At 48.0% G+C, this 14,104-nt stretch overlaps 2 protein-coding genes across 2 annotated transcripts; both read left to right on the forward strand.

Moving 5' to 3' along the window:
- Positions 1-1,221: 1,221 nt before the first annotated feature.
- On the forward strand, positions 1,222-2,360 carry N7455_002028 (tyrosinase family protein; the record flags this gene model as incomplete). The annotated part of the gene is made up of 4 exons (XM_040951568.2): positions 1,222-1,456; positions 1,511-1,604; positions 1,667-2,052; positions 2,122-2,360. The coding sequence occupies 4 exons, from the start codon at positions 1,222-1,224 to the stop codon at positions 2,358-2,360; spliced, it is 954 nt and encodes a 317-aa protein (XP_040817876.2).
- Positions 2,361-4,647: 2,287 nt separating this feature from the next.
- Positions 4,648-13,974, forward strand: N7455_002029 (uncharacterized protein; the record flags this gene model as incomplete). The annotated part of the gene is made up of 4 exons (XM_065604205.1): positions 4,648-4,948; positions 5,000-12,249; positions 12,301-12,589; positions 12,644-13,974. The coding sequence occupies 4 exons, from the start codon at positions 4,648-4,650 to the stop codon at positions 13,972-13,974; spliced, it is 9,171 nt and encodes a 3,056-aa protein (XP_065462696.1).
- Between the last annotated feature and the right edge of the window lie 130 nt (positions 13,975-14,104).

Below are 14,104 nucleotides of genomic sequence, written 5' to 3' on the forward strand. Positions count from 1 at the left end.
AGAGCTTATTATACCTCATAAATATCATCGCACGATCAAGAGCCCTATATGTGCTTTCTGTTTCTCACTCAATTCCATGAATGTGTAGTAAGTGATATAGACTCCCGAAGCAGGGTTCCGGCCTTACCCTTACTCCCAAGTGGATTCGATACAGACAACTCTGGCTTTGTGCCATATACCCTTAGCTATACGTGTCCAAAGTACCGTAGAAGAAAGACTCTATGTCGAAGTCAAATTGTGAGGTGACGGGAAAGACGATACTGTATGACGTGGCCATGCTCCGCTAATTGAGCAGCTCATCTAATAGTCGCGAGATCGCCAGATCGCCCAGTCACGCGAGTCGCACTCTTGGGCGCCCATCGACCAGACTTTTAAATGTACATTGAGCCAGATATTGAATCCTTTATTGAATTAGTCACTGGATGCTCCTTAAGAGCCACCTCTTGGCCATCAACTTCCAGCGCAATCCGTTGGTGGAAGGGAAACCAGGAAAGAGTCTCGGTGTGGATATCCGCAAATTGAGACCCAATCATAAGATCCTCCGTTTCTTCTTATCGATCAAATTCTTGGCGACCCTATTTTTCAAATGCCCCATGGGTCTCTACCTCATTTGTGAGACATAATAACGTCTAGACCCCTTTTTCAACAAGCATCATTACCTGCAGCCTATTTTGCAATGAACAAGCCTCCAAATCAAGGCGTTCTAAAGTCTCTGATTGTTCCCAGCGAGCTCTGATAATCTTGTAGTGGAAAGGCTGACTCTAAAGCTACATTAACTAGTTAGTTACTATAACCTCTAGATTTGATTATAGGCATAGTCCCCAACAATCTCTACAACCGTACCGCACAAAGCAAACTGACTGGAGCCCCATAATAAACACACTAGCTTTTCTTAGGGCTTGATATCTCTATAGATTTCCTTTTACGGTCTCGGGAAGGCCTCGGTGAAATCCTATGAAACAGCCGGACAACATTTGACCGTGGCATCCTGTGCTGCGTTTTCTATCTAACCAATGAAAATATGGTGCTAGCGGAATTGCCTATATTTTGTCTCAGATATTCCTTTTCGAGGCTAATATATCCATATATAGAAATGAGCAATATGGAGAAGATCTACTCCCCTGATCAATCGGGCGGATATAAAACCTATGTTTTCTTCGCCCGAAGGAATTCGAAAAGTTGCCTGAACATTCCATCAGCTAGCCTTGCATATCTTTCAAGATGTTTCTAACTGAAATGCTGCTTTTCGCACTAGCGATGAGCAGTGCGCTTGCTACAGCTGTCGTGCCGTGTCCGGAACCAGCCCTTCGCAAAGAGTGGCGACAACTCTCTGTCCAGGAGCAGAGCGGTTATGCGAAGGCTGTCCATTGTCTGGCTGCCACGCCTTCACGTTTGGGTCTGAACACAACACTTTACGACGACTTTGCCTATGTTCACAATAAGCTGAACAGTCAAAGTACGTGCACCTACCGTTCTTATGCTTCGCCTAGTTACTGACGTCTGAATCTAGTTCATTTTGTGGCATCTTTTCTCCCATGGCATCGTTACTATGTTCACGTATATGAACAAGCCCTCAAGGAATGCGGCTACGAGGGTAGCATGGCGTGAGTGGTCTTCCAATGTTCCCCTCTATACGATATCTGTCACTGACTGATTTTATCTGCAGCTACTGGGACTGGACACTGGATGCCCGTGACCCTGCGCATTCTACCATATGGGATGCCCGAACGGGTATAGGAGGCAATGGTAATCCAAACCATACAAACTTGGTAGGGAAGGACAAATATGAGTGTGTGACGGATGGTCCTTTCCGAAACTTGCGTCCGGCATATCTTCAGGATGATCGTGCACCTCATTGTCTATCTCGCGGTTTCAACAACGGCACTGAATATATTGATAACATGCTGGGACCTCAATATACCCCCGCTGTTATCAAAGGAATCTCCAAGCTGCGAGACTATGATTCATACCGAACCTCTCTTGAATCAGGTCCTCATGGTGCCGTCCATTCTGCCATTGGGGGAGACATGTCCCCCGCGACATCACCGAATGGTAAGACTCGAACTTGACAACTTTTCAACAATTCCTCCACTGACTTGATTTTTTCTCGCATATATTTAGACCCCATTTTCTTTATGCATCATACACAAATAGATCGTCTTTGGTGGCTTTGGCAGCAAGAAATGCCATCTAACCGCACCTACGACTTCAGCGGTATCAGGACTCAAGATAATTTCGACGGCAAAACCCCACCAGCAGCCACGTTGAATGATCTTCTTCCAATGCCTGGGATGGCAAAGGATCTCCCTATCAAACAGCTTATGAAGACACAAACCTCACTCCTCTGCTATCGGTATTGAAAGTAGCCGGCGCGTGATAGGTCTCGGGGGAGCTATCAAGAGAGAGATCAATACGACTCAGTCGTATTGGCCATCAGAGGGAGAGTGAAGAAAAGAAGAGAGGGAGGGAGAAGGAGAGGGAGCATACTATCTCTACAGTTATTGACTCTAGGGCTAGCAAACAGGGTCATGTAATTTCAATCTCAACACCCTCAGACTCCATCAACCAATCAAGATCTCTTCTGAAAACACTTTTTTTATATTTAATTTTATATGGCTATTTTCAATTCCTTCCAAGGCAACTCATGTGGGTGAGAATACCTTCGCATAGAGCGGTGTCGAAACCGGTCTATAATTCAGGCATATTAAGGCATCAACAATATAAAATTAGACAGTGACCTTTGGCCGCTCTGCCCCTTCCTTTTCTTCAATCCACCTACATATGTTGTACCGTACAAAAGGCGGAAACTCCAGCGGTGAAATCTTATATATGTATTAATAAGCATTGTCAAATTTGGCCCAAATCGTCTGCCGTAGCCGACAGTTACTCCCCCACTTTTTTCCTCCCATAGTTAACTCCCAGACCCTAATTCAACCCAGGCTCGGTTTACCCACGCCCATGGGATAGGATGCGCATCCCCCCCTATCATTTCAGTTAGACCAAGCCATAGTCTCCCACAAAGATGCGGGGGAACAAACAAGATGAAAATATTGTAGGCTCTTCAACGCGACCCGTGAAGACCGCGTAGTATTCGTTGTTTTGTTCATGTTTCGGTATCTCTCAGGCTCGGCTGCATGTATACACCTGCGCAAGATCTTTTAAAATTGAATCAGTGGCCTCGAAACGAGCGAAAGCGGTAGCTGAAAGCTTTGAAACATCCAAAAACAGCGTTTCGAATGGAACGGGGTCACGAAATACAAAGCTAGAGATATGACACGTAATAGTGGCGACAGTATCCAAATCTCCCAGCATCCAATCCGCTTAGCACCTAGATGACTCAAGTTCTCCAGATGCCACGATGCACGAGCTATTTTTGGGTGGCACGTCCCTTGAGACTTCTGAAAGCATGTCAAGATCGGTATAGCATCATCCGAGACAGACTTTAAGAGTTAACCGAGAAGTGTGAATGTATGTCTCTACCAAATGACGCACTCAAGCCATACATATGAACGCTTCGCTCCTGGCCGTAACTTAAGCCTTTTCAATCGTGAAGATGTATACAAGTCAATCATGCATGTAGTTTACAGTAGGAATGGCTCAAAACTGATCTTGTAATTGTCTTTAAACTCTGATACCGAGTCGATGGCAAAGTTTCTTTGCCGCCAAATGTCCAGCGATCTTGTTTTGTCGCCTAATTCCCGATGCACGCAATTTTCTAAAACGTATGGTCACTTTAAACTGCAGAAGATCTAAATCAAGCTCTGAAGCCGTACGTTCAACTTTCTTGCCTTCTGCTTGTCCTATTTCAAACAAAATAGAGGTGTAATTGGCTAAATTGTTTCCGCTTTGTGCTCCAGACGGTAGGGTTGCTTCGCTTGTCAAATTGCTCCATCGGGACTGCCGCGATGACTGCTCGGTGAGTGGGTGCAAAGTATCTGTCCGAGGCTCTGTGGTGCGCCCCGTGTGACTATACTGATTAGGCTGCATGGCAGAGCATACCCCTCTGGCGATGGTAGTGAGGGGTATATATTCAGAAAATCGATACATCTCACGTACTTTGTCAGTCCCACAATTCATTGTGCGCCCCAAAGGCTTCGACAAATAGCGAGAGGAACATAATTCACTCGCCATGCATTCGAAGCTCCAATTATCCAACCAATCAACAGGATTCCATAAAGTAGAGGCTTATCTTGATGCTCGAGACTGAAAAAGATGCATGAGAAAGAGCGGTGAAAGAATGGCAAACATATGGATCAACTCCATTGGTTACTCTCGAAGAATGATTTGGGCTCTAGGCTATGCGGGAGGCAGAATAGGCCCCTTCTATCAGAGTGATGAATTCCACCTATAGGAGAGCTGAGACGGAATGATAAGCGCCCCTCTCATTGTATGTGTTTCAATCTTCCGCTCCTACAGATTGTGATAGACAGCATCATGCAAAGACTCTGTTCAGTGAAAATCAAAGGCTATACTGATTTTTACAAGGAGGATTCAGCTTCTTGATATTTAAAGATGTTCCCATATCCATGAGCGACTCTTTGGCGTCTCCTCGCAACCCAACAAAGCATACATTGGTCCCAAAACTCGGTTCCCTAGCATTCAATCAAATTCCCACGGCATTCGCCCTCTCTCAACCTCTACTTCGTCATGGAGGGTTCTCTTGCATCCAAGTCAATGACGCTAGAGGAGACATTGTACCTGTTCCGCCACATATTCCTCCCACCAGAGGTTCCCCAGGCAGAAGATTACAATGTGCAACAAGAACATCGTCTCCTCGAGAGCGTCGTTGATGCTCTCCGCAGTTTCAGCGATTACGTTCCCACCGCAGATACTACAATCGTACATAAGGCCACTGAGATGGTTTCTCGCCTAAGAAAAGCATACAGCCCTCATGGGGACGTTGATGAAAAGCAGCTCGAGATGAGTCTGGCAGAGCTACCAATTCGGGGTAAGCATTGCAACACGCAAATTATTGTGCTCATTTCTAACCAGGCTGTAGGCGGATTCCTCCCAATTCACGTTCGCGAGCAAAACGCAGGCATCCTCCTATACTGGCATAACGACGCGATACACATCGAATCTTTTGAGTTGTCAGCTCGCAATGAAGCCGTTACAACAACAGTGGGACGGCTGCTCCGTGCTTTCCCGGGTCCGACCATGGTTATGAATAGGGCAACTTTCGAGGAACCCGGATTCCGAGCGTCCATGGCGCAAACGATTTCGAGAATGAGTCACCAGCCTGTTGCTGGAACTAAGCCAAGAGTCAAGAAGGCTGGACAGGAGCACGATGAGACCAGGGACACCACGCATCCCAAAATGGTGACAGAGCTTCTCATGTCGACTCTTCGTCCTCGATGCACCGACATCGCGTCTGTACAGATTCAGAAGAACACTCGCGAGGAAGTAATGTGGCGTGATTGCCAATCGCCGTGGCGCCGATCTGCATTATGGCTCCTGGTGCGCGTGACACTGCAGCTAGTGTTTCGCAGACTGTCTACAGAAGGGAGCTTGGACGATCTGTACAAACAATTCATGGTCTTCTTCATGACCTCGATAGTTGACAGGTCTTCAAGCGCAATACCATCCGAGAGTCTCTTTCTTATGAATGCCAAGATTGTTCGCAGACTGCAGAAGCTTGACATGACAGTTGTGCCTGCCTGGTTCACCTCAGTTCAGGAAATCCTGAGTCGTACAAGCAGCGCAGTTCAAGGCCAGTGGACGCATATTAGGAGCAAAAATAGCCACAGTGTCGACATGCCACTACTGCGTGATTTAAATTTCCGTCAACATATTCAATATGCGCTCCCCTGCCTTGACCGCTACCTCGAGAGCATAGAAAATCGAAGTAACAAACACCCGTGCAGAGAAAATTTCCAGCTGCAATCGAAGTTGATCAAATACCAACGAACAGAGCTTCCAAATCACCTCGATTCACATGATCCTGATTACCAAGCGTACAATATTGCTGCCTTTGAGGATTGGGTTGCTTCGGATCTCAATGCATGGCTGGAAATTCATCAGAGGGAGGAGGCAACCTGTGGTCAACTTTGTGCTTTGATGGTTCGATACTTCGAGAAAGCGTCTTCGTCGTATGCAGACAACCCCGAAGCCACATCAGTCATGCTCCTTACCCTCTTAGAGCTGTGGATTGCCTGCGACAAATCCGCGATTCACCTACATGAGACCTTGAGAGACTATGACGCATGCATACCAGTTGACTGCTTTCAATCACTTTTGCTGCCTTTTCGATCGCACATGGAGAGGCTGGCGTGTGCTGAAAAATATCTGAGTCGACGTCAGGCTCGCCTTCGCTACCATGGCCCGAACATTTTCCAGGAATTCGGGACTTCCTCCTGCTTCGCTGTTCGATACTTCGAGCAGTCTTACAAACATCAGCAATTGCTTGCAGCCATCGAAGAAAATGCCACTCAGGAGAGGACGAAGAAAAAGGTCGAGCTTCGGGAAAAGCAGCAACGTTATCGGGAATTGATGGCATTATCTTCTAAGACACCATGTGAATATGTCGAAATCATTGTGGATAAGAGACTTGGGCTTCGGGATAGAGTCCACTGCAGCGATTGCCCTCGAGAACGTTATCAGAGGCAGGCCGAGTTGATTGAAATCAGCATACATGAGTGGCCTCTGCCGACCAATCGCTCAAGGGCCAAAGCCACTGTCTTCGAACTTCGAGTACCCGAGCCCTTTGGAAGTTGGCGTGACACCACGCTGTTTTTCCTGCATCGGTGTTTGAATATGAAGTACGCAGTGGAAGAACGGCCTAGAGCAGAGCATCGTCCACACACATATCGAGGTCTCTCTTCGTTCTTCAGCAACCACGGGCGTAACCAGCGGATCAGTCTTCTTTCTCAGAATAAGCCTCACGAGAGAACTCATCGACGCGACAGGTTAATTCTCAACGTGACGGAAAATGATGTCTGCCTCAACAATGGACTTCACTTTCAATACTTTGACAATGTTCTCGGATGTTTTGTGAGCGGCTTTGACTGGACTCATCAAACAGAGAATTCCTGCACCTATAGGTTCCCGGCACACAGTTCAGCGCTGCAGCAATTTCTGTTTCGACCTGCCATGAATCCACATGGCCCGTCACCAAATACTGTCATTGCGACACAGTGCGATGCCCCTGCTGACATGTCACTGGAAGAATACAAGGCCCTTGCAACCATGCCCCTTGGACTGGAGATCCAATGGCAAAATATCCTGCTGGAACTGTCAATGCCATCGGTGGATATGAAAAAAATCGAAACCACAATCTTTGTGCTCCAGATAATCAATCAAGCGGGCCCATCCAAAGCAGGCACGACATTGAGACAAGGACATGCGATTTTGTGCGACGAAGTATTCACAGTCGAGGTACTCTCGCGAATTGAAGAGACAATGGAGAGGATCCAGCAAAATTGGGAGACCATACATGGGATCAATAGTCTTATTCGGCTGGTTTCGAGGATTTTGTCTTTGTCTCCTTCTCAGGAAGTCTGTGCGATGTGCCTTCAGTGTCTAAACAACCTCCGCCGATCTGTTTTCCACTGGGTTAATCTTGTCAGAACGAAAGCTAGTGAGACTATTGATGATACACACAAAACCAATTTAATTGCAAAGAGCGTTCATATCGCTTTGGTCTGCATAGAGACATTCAATGCAGAAACCATTGCCCCTATGTTCGCCGTCTCGGCGGATGTTTCGATCTTTCTGCAGTGCTGTTCAGTCATTTGGAACGGGAGGAACTCTCTAACAACAGAATCAGGCTCCTTGCTTCAGATGTTGTATCATCGGTGGCAAGTTCTGAGTTATCGCAGCCATGTGATTCTCGCAGAGCGTATCGTTGAATACAAGAACCCAGGACTAAACCTGGCCATCGACGCAGCCTGGGCAGCCTATGACAAGACCTCTGAGTGGTCCAGGGTGTCAAACGACGCGACATATTGGTTGTTTACTCGGTTTGCCGGCCAGTCCGGGTCTAGCGAAGACATGTTGTTGCACTACAACCTCTTGACTGGAGAGCTCCTTGTGAATGGCCTCCCGCTTGCACGTTTGCCTTCTGAGTATGAATCTCATCCAACATATCGCAGCTTATTCGGGAAATCTCAATTGGACGTAATGCCCAGCAACACACCGGGGATGCAATTTTCGTGTCAAAAGCAGTATTCGGGCTACACGGTACACCTCGGAAAAGAGACCGTGCCAGAGTCCACTGATTCCGACATGTCAGTCAAAGCGGTCAAGGGTGGGGGGCAAGTCTGGCAACTGGTTCCGTCTAGACTTTTTGCTGGAGTTTTTCCAGATGAGTTTGTGGAAGGCTATGCGCACTGGTATTCGGTCTCATGGGACCTGGTGGAATTCCGACCCTTGGAAGCGCCATGGCTGTCATCCAGTCAAAACTGGCAGCTCCAGAGAAGCTCTGATCAAGCTTCCTGGAGCCTCAAGAGGAACGGAACAATTTTAGTCAGCACCATGTGCCAAACGGCCCAAGTAATATCCAATGTTTTTCAGCCGATTGAGAAGGCTTTGAAGGTGCATTGTATTTTCCACGAGGCCTCTTCGAGTCTACATGTTGAGCTACCGCGCCTTCGATTGGAATTTATCCTCGAGTCACAGTCTTCTGCAATCCAATCTCGACAATATCCTGGCATGTCAGTAGATAGGAACCAAGTCTTTGGCTCATTGATTGGGCTACGCAACACGCTTCTGCTCACGAACCGTGACTCTTACGATCAAGTGGTCCTCATACCGGAAGGAGCTTTATCTTGGGTTAGAGATGGCAACCACCTTCGTGTCGAGATCGGTTGGCAACCTGCGACTACCATCCATGCATATCCCATCGATCGCCAGCTCGGACGGCTTTTGGACAATGGAAGCCTACAGAGCATCCACTGGCGGCAAGGCCTAGGCTGCCTCTCTCAGCACCATGGCTTTCGCGAGGAAGTCGCAGATATACTGGACCAAAACCGTCGCATGAGCATTTTCCAACTTGGGACAGAGCTGAATCACCCGGCACTTCCACATGTGGAGCAAGCACTGTTTCTGCGGGAGCGAATTCGCACATCTTCATTCCGCACCCCAGGATTCGGCGCCGACGATCATACGCAGGAGTACGACAGCATGTACAACAGTCTCGACAAGAATCGGATATCTTGTGCTGCGTCTCGAAGCTTTGCCGTTTGCAAGATGCTTTACAAAGGGATCCCTTCTGTCCGCAAACTTCAATCCGAACAGTTGACCTCGCATCTTTGGCAATTCCTCTCTTTACCCACCGGGGTTCGTGGCCCTCATATTCCATTGGACACGAAAAGGTTGAGGTACGATGCTGAGTGGATACTAGAATCAAGAGAGTTTCTTGTCAGTAATTGGTGCAGCATACACCACCTCGCGTGCTCACAAACCCGCCGCCTCGGCAAATTCCAGCTCATGATCTGGCTTGCAGCCCTTGCTTTCTCCAATGAAGCTAATATGATTGCCCTTGAGACCATTGTTTCACTTTTTGTGATTCATGGCCTGGGTTCAATCCATCTGCCAACCAGTGCATTGTTTTTGCCAAAAGAGGGAGCTGAAATGATTAAAACTTCAATTCGCCGTCAAATCGAGTCAGAACAGCGTAAAGTCACTCCAGAGTCAAACCTTGCGCCCGAAACGAATGAGACACTTCAGAAACTCATGTTGCGCAGGGATAGACTCCGGAATCAAAATCGGGAAGCCATTAAGAATAGTTTATTGCTACATTTTGAACGCGAGTGGCCCACCCGATCACCGTCGTCACTATTAAATCCAACCTTGAATGACTACTTTGATGCTCAGGAGATGATGATGAAAGTTTCAAAATTGTTCAGTATCTGGTTCGACAATCGAGATCTGAAGCGATACATCACCGACATTGCGAATGTCACTTGCCATCAACTGATCGAAGAGGTCGAGATTCAACCCTACCAGCTGCCACATCCACCTCAAAGTGCACCGAAAAAACGTGGCTTTGTGCTCTTTGATGACCTACTCGGCCCGCAGCCAATCATCGACATTGAAGAACCGCAATTAAGGAACCTTGTCTCTACATCATCGACAGGACAACCTCCAGCTCCCACATTGGTGGCTTTGCTAAACTCTTTGGGTATACAAGCCAAATCCAAGTACGAGAAAAACTATGTCGAACAGTTACAAAGCAGTGTTTCTTCGTTGAAAGATAGCAGACAAGAAAAACACATCAATATGGCTCAAGGAGATCTGGAGACAAATATTTTGGACTATCTTGCATCGTGTCAAGAATATGTCGACAGGGTGTATCGATCACTTGTGTCTGAGCTCTGTCCTCGTGAGAATACCACCTGGTCAGGGACGATGCATCCTTTCAGGGTAAAGGTAATCGCAGTAGCCCTGGAACTGCAGCAGTACCCAAGGCTGTCACCAGTCCTTCTTTTGGAGCAACTGTCGCGCCATCGATGGGGTCCGCTAGATCTAGATTGGAAAAAATGTTTCATTGCTTACGGGTGCTCAATTACTAAATTGCAGCGAGCGAAACGACTAGCTCGCCTTCTCAAGCACCCGGACGAACTCTTGAAAGAACTCGAAAATTCAGGACATACGAACTGGCAGCCAATCCAGTTCCCAGAGACTCTTCTGCTAGAGATAGAGAACGGGATCCTAATAAGAAGCATTCAGGAGGAAATTGCGGCGACAATGAGGTACTTTGTCCCAGGAAAGAATGCCGTCATGCAATTGAATATGGGCGAGGGGAAATCTTCAGTTATCGTTCCTATGGTGGTAGTAAATCTTGCGAATGGAATTTGTCTGGTTCGCGTGCTTGTGGCCAAGCCGCAATCACGACAAATGTTTCAAATGCTGGTCACGAAGTTGGGTGGTCTCTTGGGTCGGCGTGTGTATCACATGCCGATTGCACGCTCTCTGAAACTTGGAGAAGCCGAAGCAGAGGAGATTGAACGCATGTGTTTAGAGTGCATGTCGCAGGGCGGCGTCTTGCTCGTCCAACCCGAGCATATCCTATCTTTGAAACTGATGAGCCTTGAGTGTTTTATTGCCGGTAAATGCGCCGTGGGCCGTTCTCTACTTCGCACGTTGCAGTTCTTCCAACACAACTCCCGGGACATTGTGGACGAAAGCGATGAAAACTTTAGCGTCAAATTTGAATTGATCTATACCATGGGATCTCAATGCCCCGTCGAGCTCAGCCCACAACGGTGGATTGTGGTACAAGAGCTGTTACAACTGGTTCGAGATTATGCTGGTCGCGTCCAATCCGAATTTCCCGATTCCATTGAAGTGAGCGAGCAGCCGCACGGCGGTTTTCCACGGATACGTTTGCTCAAACAGGATGCTGAGAAAGCTTTGGTTCAATACGTCGGAAGGCACATATGTGAGAATGGTATTGGCTCTCTGTCAATCTCGAGGCAGGCCCAGCCCATTAGAGATGCCGTCTACACCTACATTATGAAATCTGAGCCTCTGGTGGACGAAATCGCGGCGGTCGAGTGCGAGGATTCCGCAGGATTTTGGGGAGAGAGCACGCGGGCATCCCTCCTGTTGATACGGGGTCTGCTCGCTGGTGGCGTTCTAGCCTTTTGCTTGGGTCAAAAACGATGGCGCGTCAACTATGGGCCTGATAGGAGCCGAAATCCACCGACAAGACTTTGTGTGCCATATCGAGCCAAGGATAGCCCTTCCCTTCGTTCGGAATTCAGCCATCCCGATGTCGTGATTCTGTTGACATGTCTGAATTACTACTATGCCGGACTTGGCGACGACGATATATTTCTCGCCTTCAATCATTTGGTCGGGTCAGACCAAGCCAGTGCAGAGTATGAAGAGTGGGCGAACGATGCTTCTAGGCTTCCAGCCACCTACCAGCAGCTTGTGGGAGTGAATCTAGATGACCGGTCTCATTGTACCGATCATATATTCCCCGCTCTGCGGTTCTCCAAATCTACTGTAGACTACTTCTTGACACACGTCGTATTCCCGAAAGAAATGAAGGAGTTTCCTGACAAGTTGTCTGCGTCGGGCTGGGATATCGGGGAGATCAAAACACATCCTACAGTAGGGTTTAGTGGGACGAATGATTCACGAGAAACCCTACCGCTGAGCGTCTCGCAACTCGACCTGCCGGAGCAAAATCACACGAATGCGTTGGTGCTGGAATATTTGTTGCGGTCAGAAAATTCCGTGGCCTGCATTCCACAGCAAGTCCAGCCATACAAGTCAGATGCCGAGATCATATTGGATCTGGTATTGGATCTGAATCCACCGGCTTAGGTGATTCTTGATGTGGGGGCACAGATTCTGGAGCTCAGTAATCATGACTTGGCAGCGCACTGGCTAAAACTGCTCCCAAAAGAAGGACCAGTTCAAGCGGTGGTATTTGTAAACGACAAAGACGACATTTGCGTCCTGGATCGAACTGGACGTGTTGAACTATTGCAAATTTCACCGTTTGCAAGACAGATGGAAGCATGCTTTGTTTTCCTAGACGAAGCACATACCAGAGGGATCGATTTGAAGCTCCCGTCTAATTATCGTGCGGCGGTCACGCTAGGTCCGGGTATCACGAAGGACAAATTGGTTCAAGGTACGAAATTTGGATTATTCATATCAGGCAAAGCCAGAACTGACTATGCTCCAGCGTGCATGAGAATGAGAAAATTGGGCAACGGACAGTCTGTCGTCTTCTGCGTTCCAGAGGATGTCAAGTCCAATATCCTGACCTTGAGTGGCAAGGACAAGAATTCTCAGATCACTGTCGCGGACGTGCTTCTCTGGGCCATTTCCGAGACGTGGATTGACAGCCGACACAGCATTCCCCTTTGGGCGGTCCAGGGTACACGATTCGAGCGCCAACGGGAATTGTGGCAAGCTTACCGCCAAAATGATTGCCTTGATCTGACGCCGAGACAAGCCCAGGAATTTCTCGAGCCCGAATGCCAAACTCTTGAACAGCGATACCGACCTGGTCATCAAACGCGGCCGTCATTTAACTGTCCTTCAGATTCTAGCCCGAATCTGAATTTGATTTGGAAGCGCTGCCGCAAGTTTGAAGGTCTCGACACTTCGTCCTCCCTTCAAGAGGAACAGGAGCGCGAGCTCGCACCAGAGGTTGAAAGTGAGCGCCAGGTTCAGAGGCCTCCAAGTGCTATACCCAAAACTCACCATATCCATCCACACATATCTTCATTTGTCACCACAGGCATTCTTGTGAGGTCTTCCGAGGCCTATGAGCCAGCATACCTCACGCTGCGTAATACCTCCGCCGCCTGCTTTCTGGACGTATCTCAATTCCCGTCCAGTCTACTGGCTTCCAACGACTTCGTTAGGACCATCAAGACTCCCCCGGGCTCACACTTTGTTGCTGATGCTTTCCAACGTCCTGTCAGATGGGTCCTGACAAGTCGAAACCATGTTGTCGATGACGGAACACCTCAGTTGCGCATGATGATCATTAGCCCTTACGAGGCCAATGGTTTGATGTCCAAGATACGAGAATCACGTGTCGTCACTCTTCATTTGTATGCCCCACGCCAAAGCCGAGGATTTCCCGCTTTGGATAGACTTAGGCTATACACGGTCCCCGACGATGTTGTCAAAACCGAAATACCTGATATATTCCGTATGCTGCTCAACCTGTTTTCTGGGCAGCTGTATCTTGAATCATATTCTGAGTACAAGGACCTTTGTGAATTTTTGGGGGTGGCATCTGTGAAAACGCCGCCCGGTCTTGTTGTCGCTGCGGATGGATTCATCAAACGAGGTTTCCCTGGAGCGAAGGCAGGCTTCAGTCAGAGCCCGCTCAAATTCCTTGAGATTCTAATGTCACAGATTAGGAAAGATTGCCAGCGGATTGGACGGACGCATATTGGTAAAATTGTCAGTGGTCAGTTGCTTTTTCCGCTCGACTTCGAAGAATCAGCAACAGCATCCATAGAAGCCGGTCTTCAAATGGCTAGTCTCGGTCCATAAGCAGGTTCTCCCTACAACCAAGGCCGTGGATCCCTAGATCCCTTTTCTTCAATCAAGAGATTTTTCGCTTCATCCATTGGATCGAAGAGAACGCGTAGAGTGACGGAACTATTGAATATGTTGAAAGGGA

Source organism: Penicillium solitum (genome assembly GCF_028829755.1).
Source record: "Penicillium solitum strain IBT 25940 chromosome Unknown utg000001l_segment0_segment0, whole genome shotgun sequence".
Classification (NCBI taxonomy): Eukaryota; Fungi; Ascomycota; class Eurotiomycetes; order Eurotiales; family Aspergillaceae; genus Penicillium; species Penicillium solitum.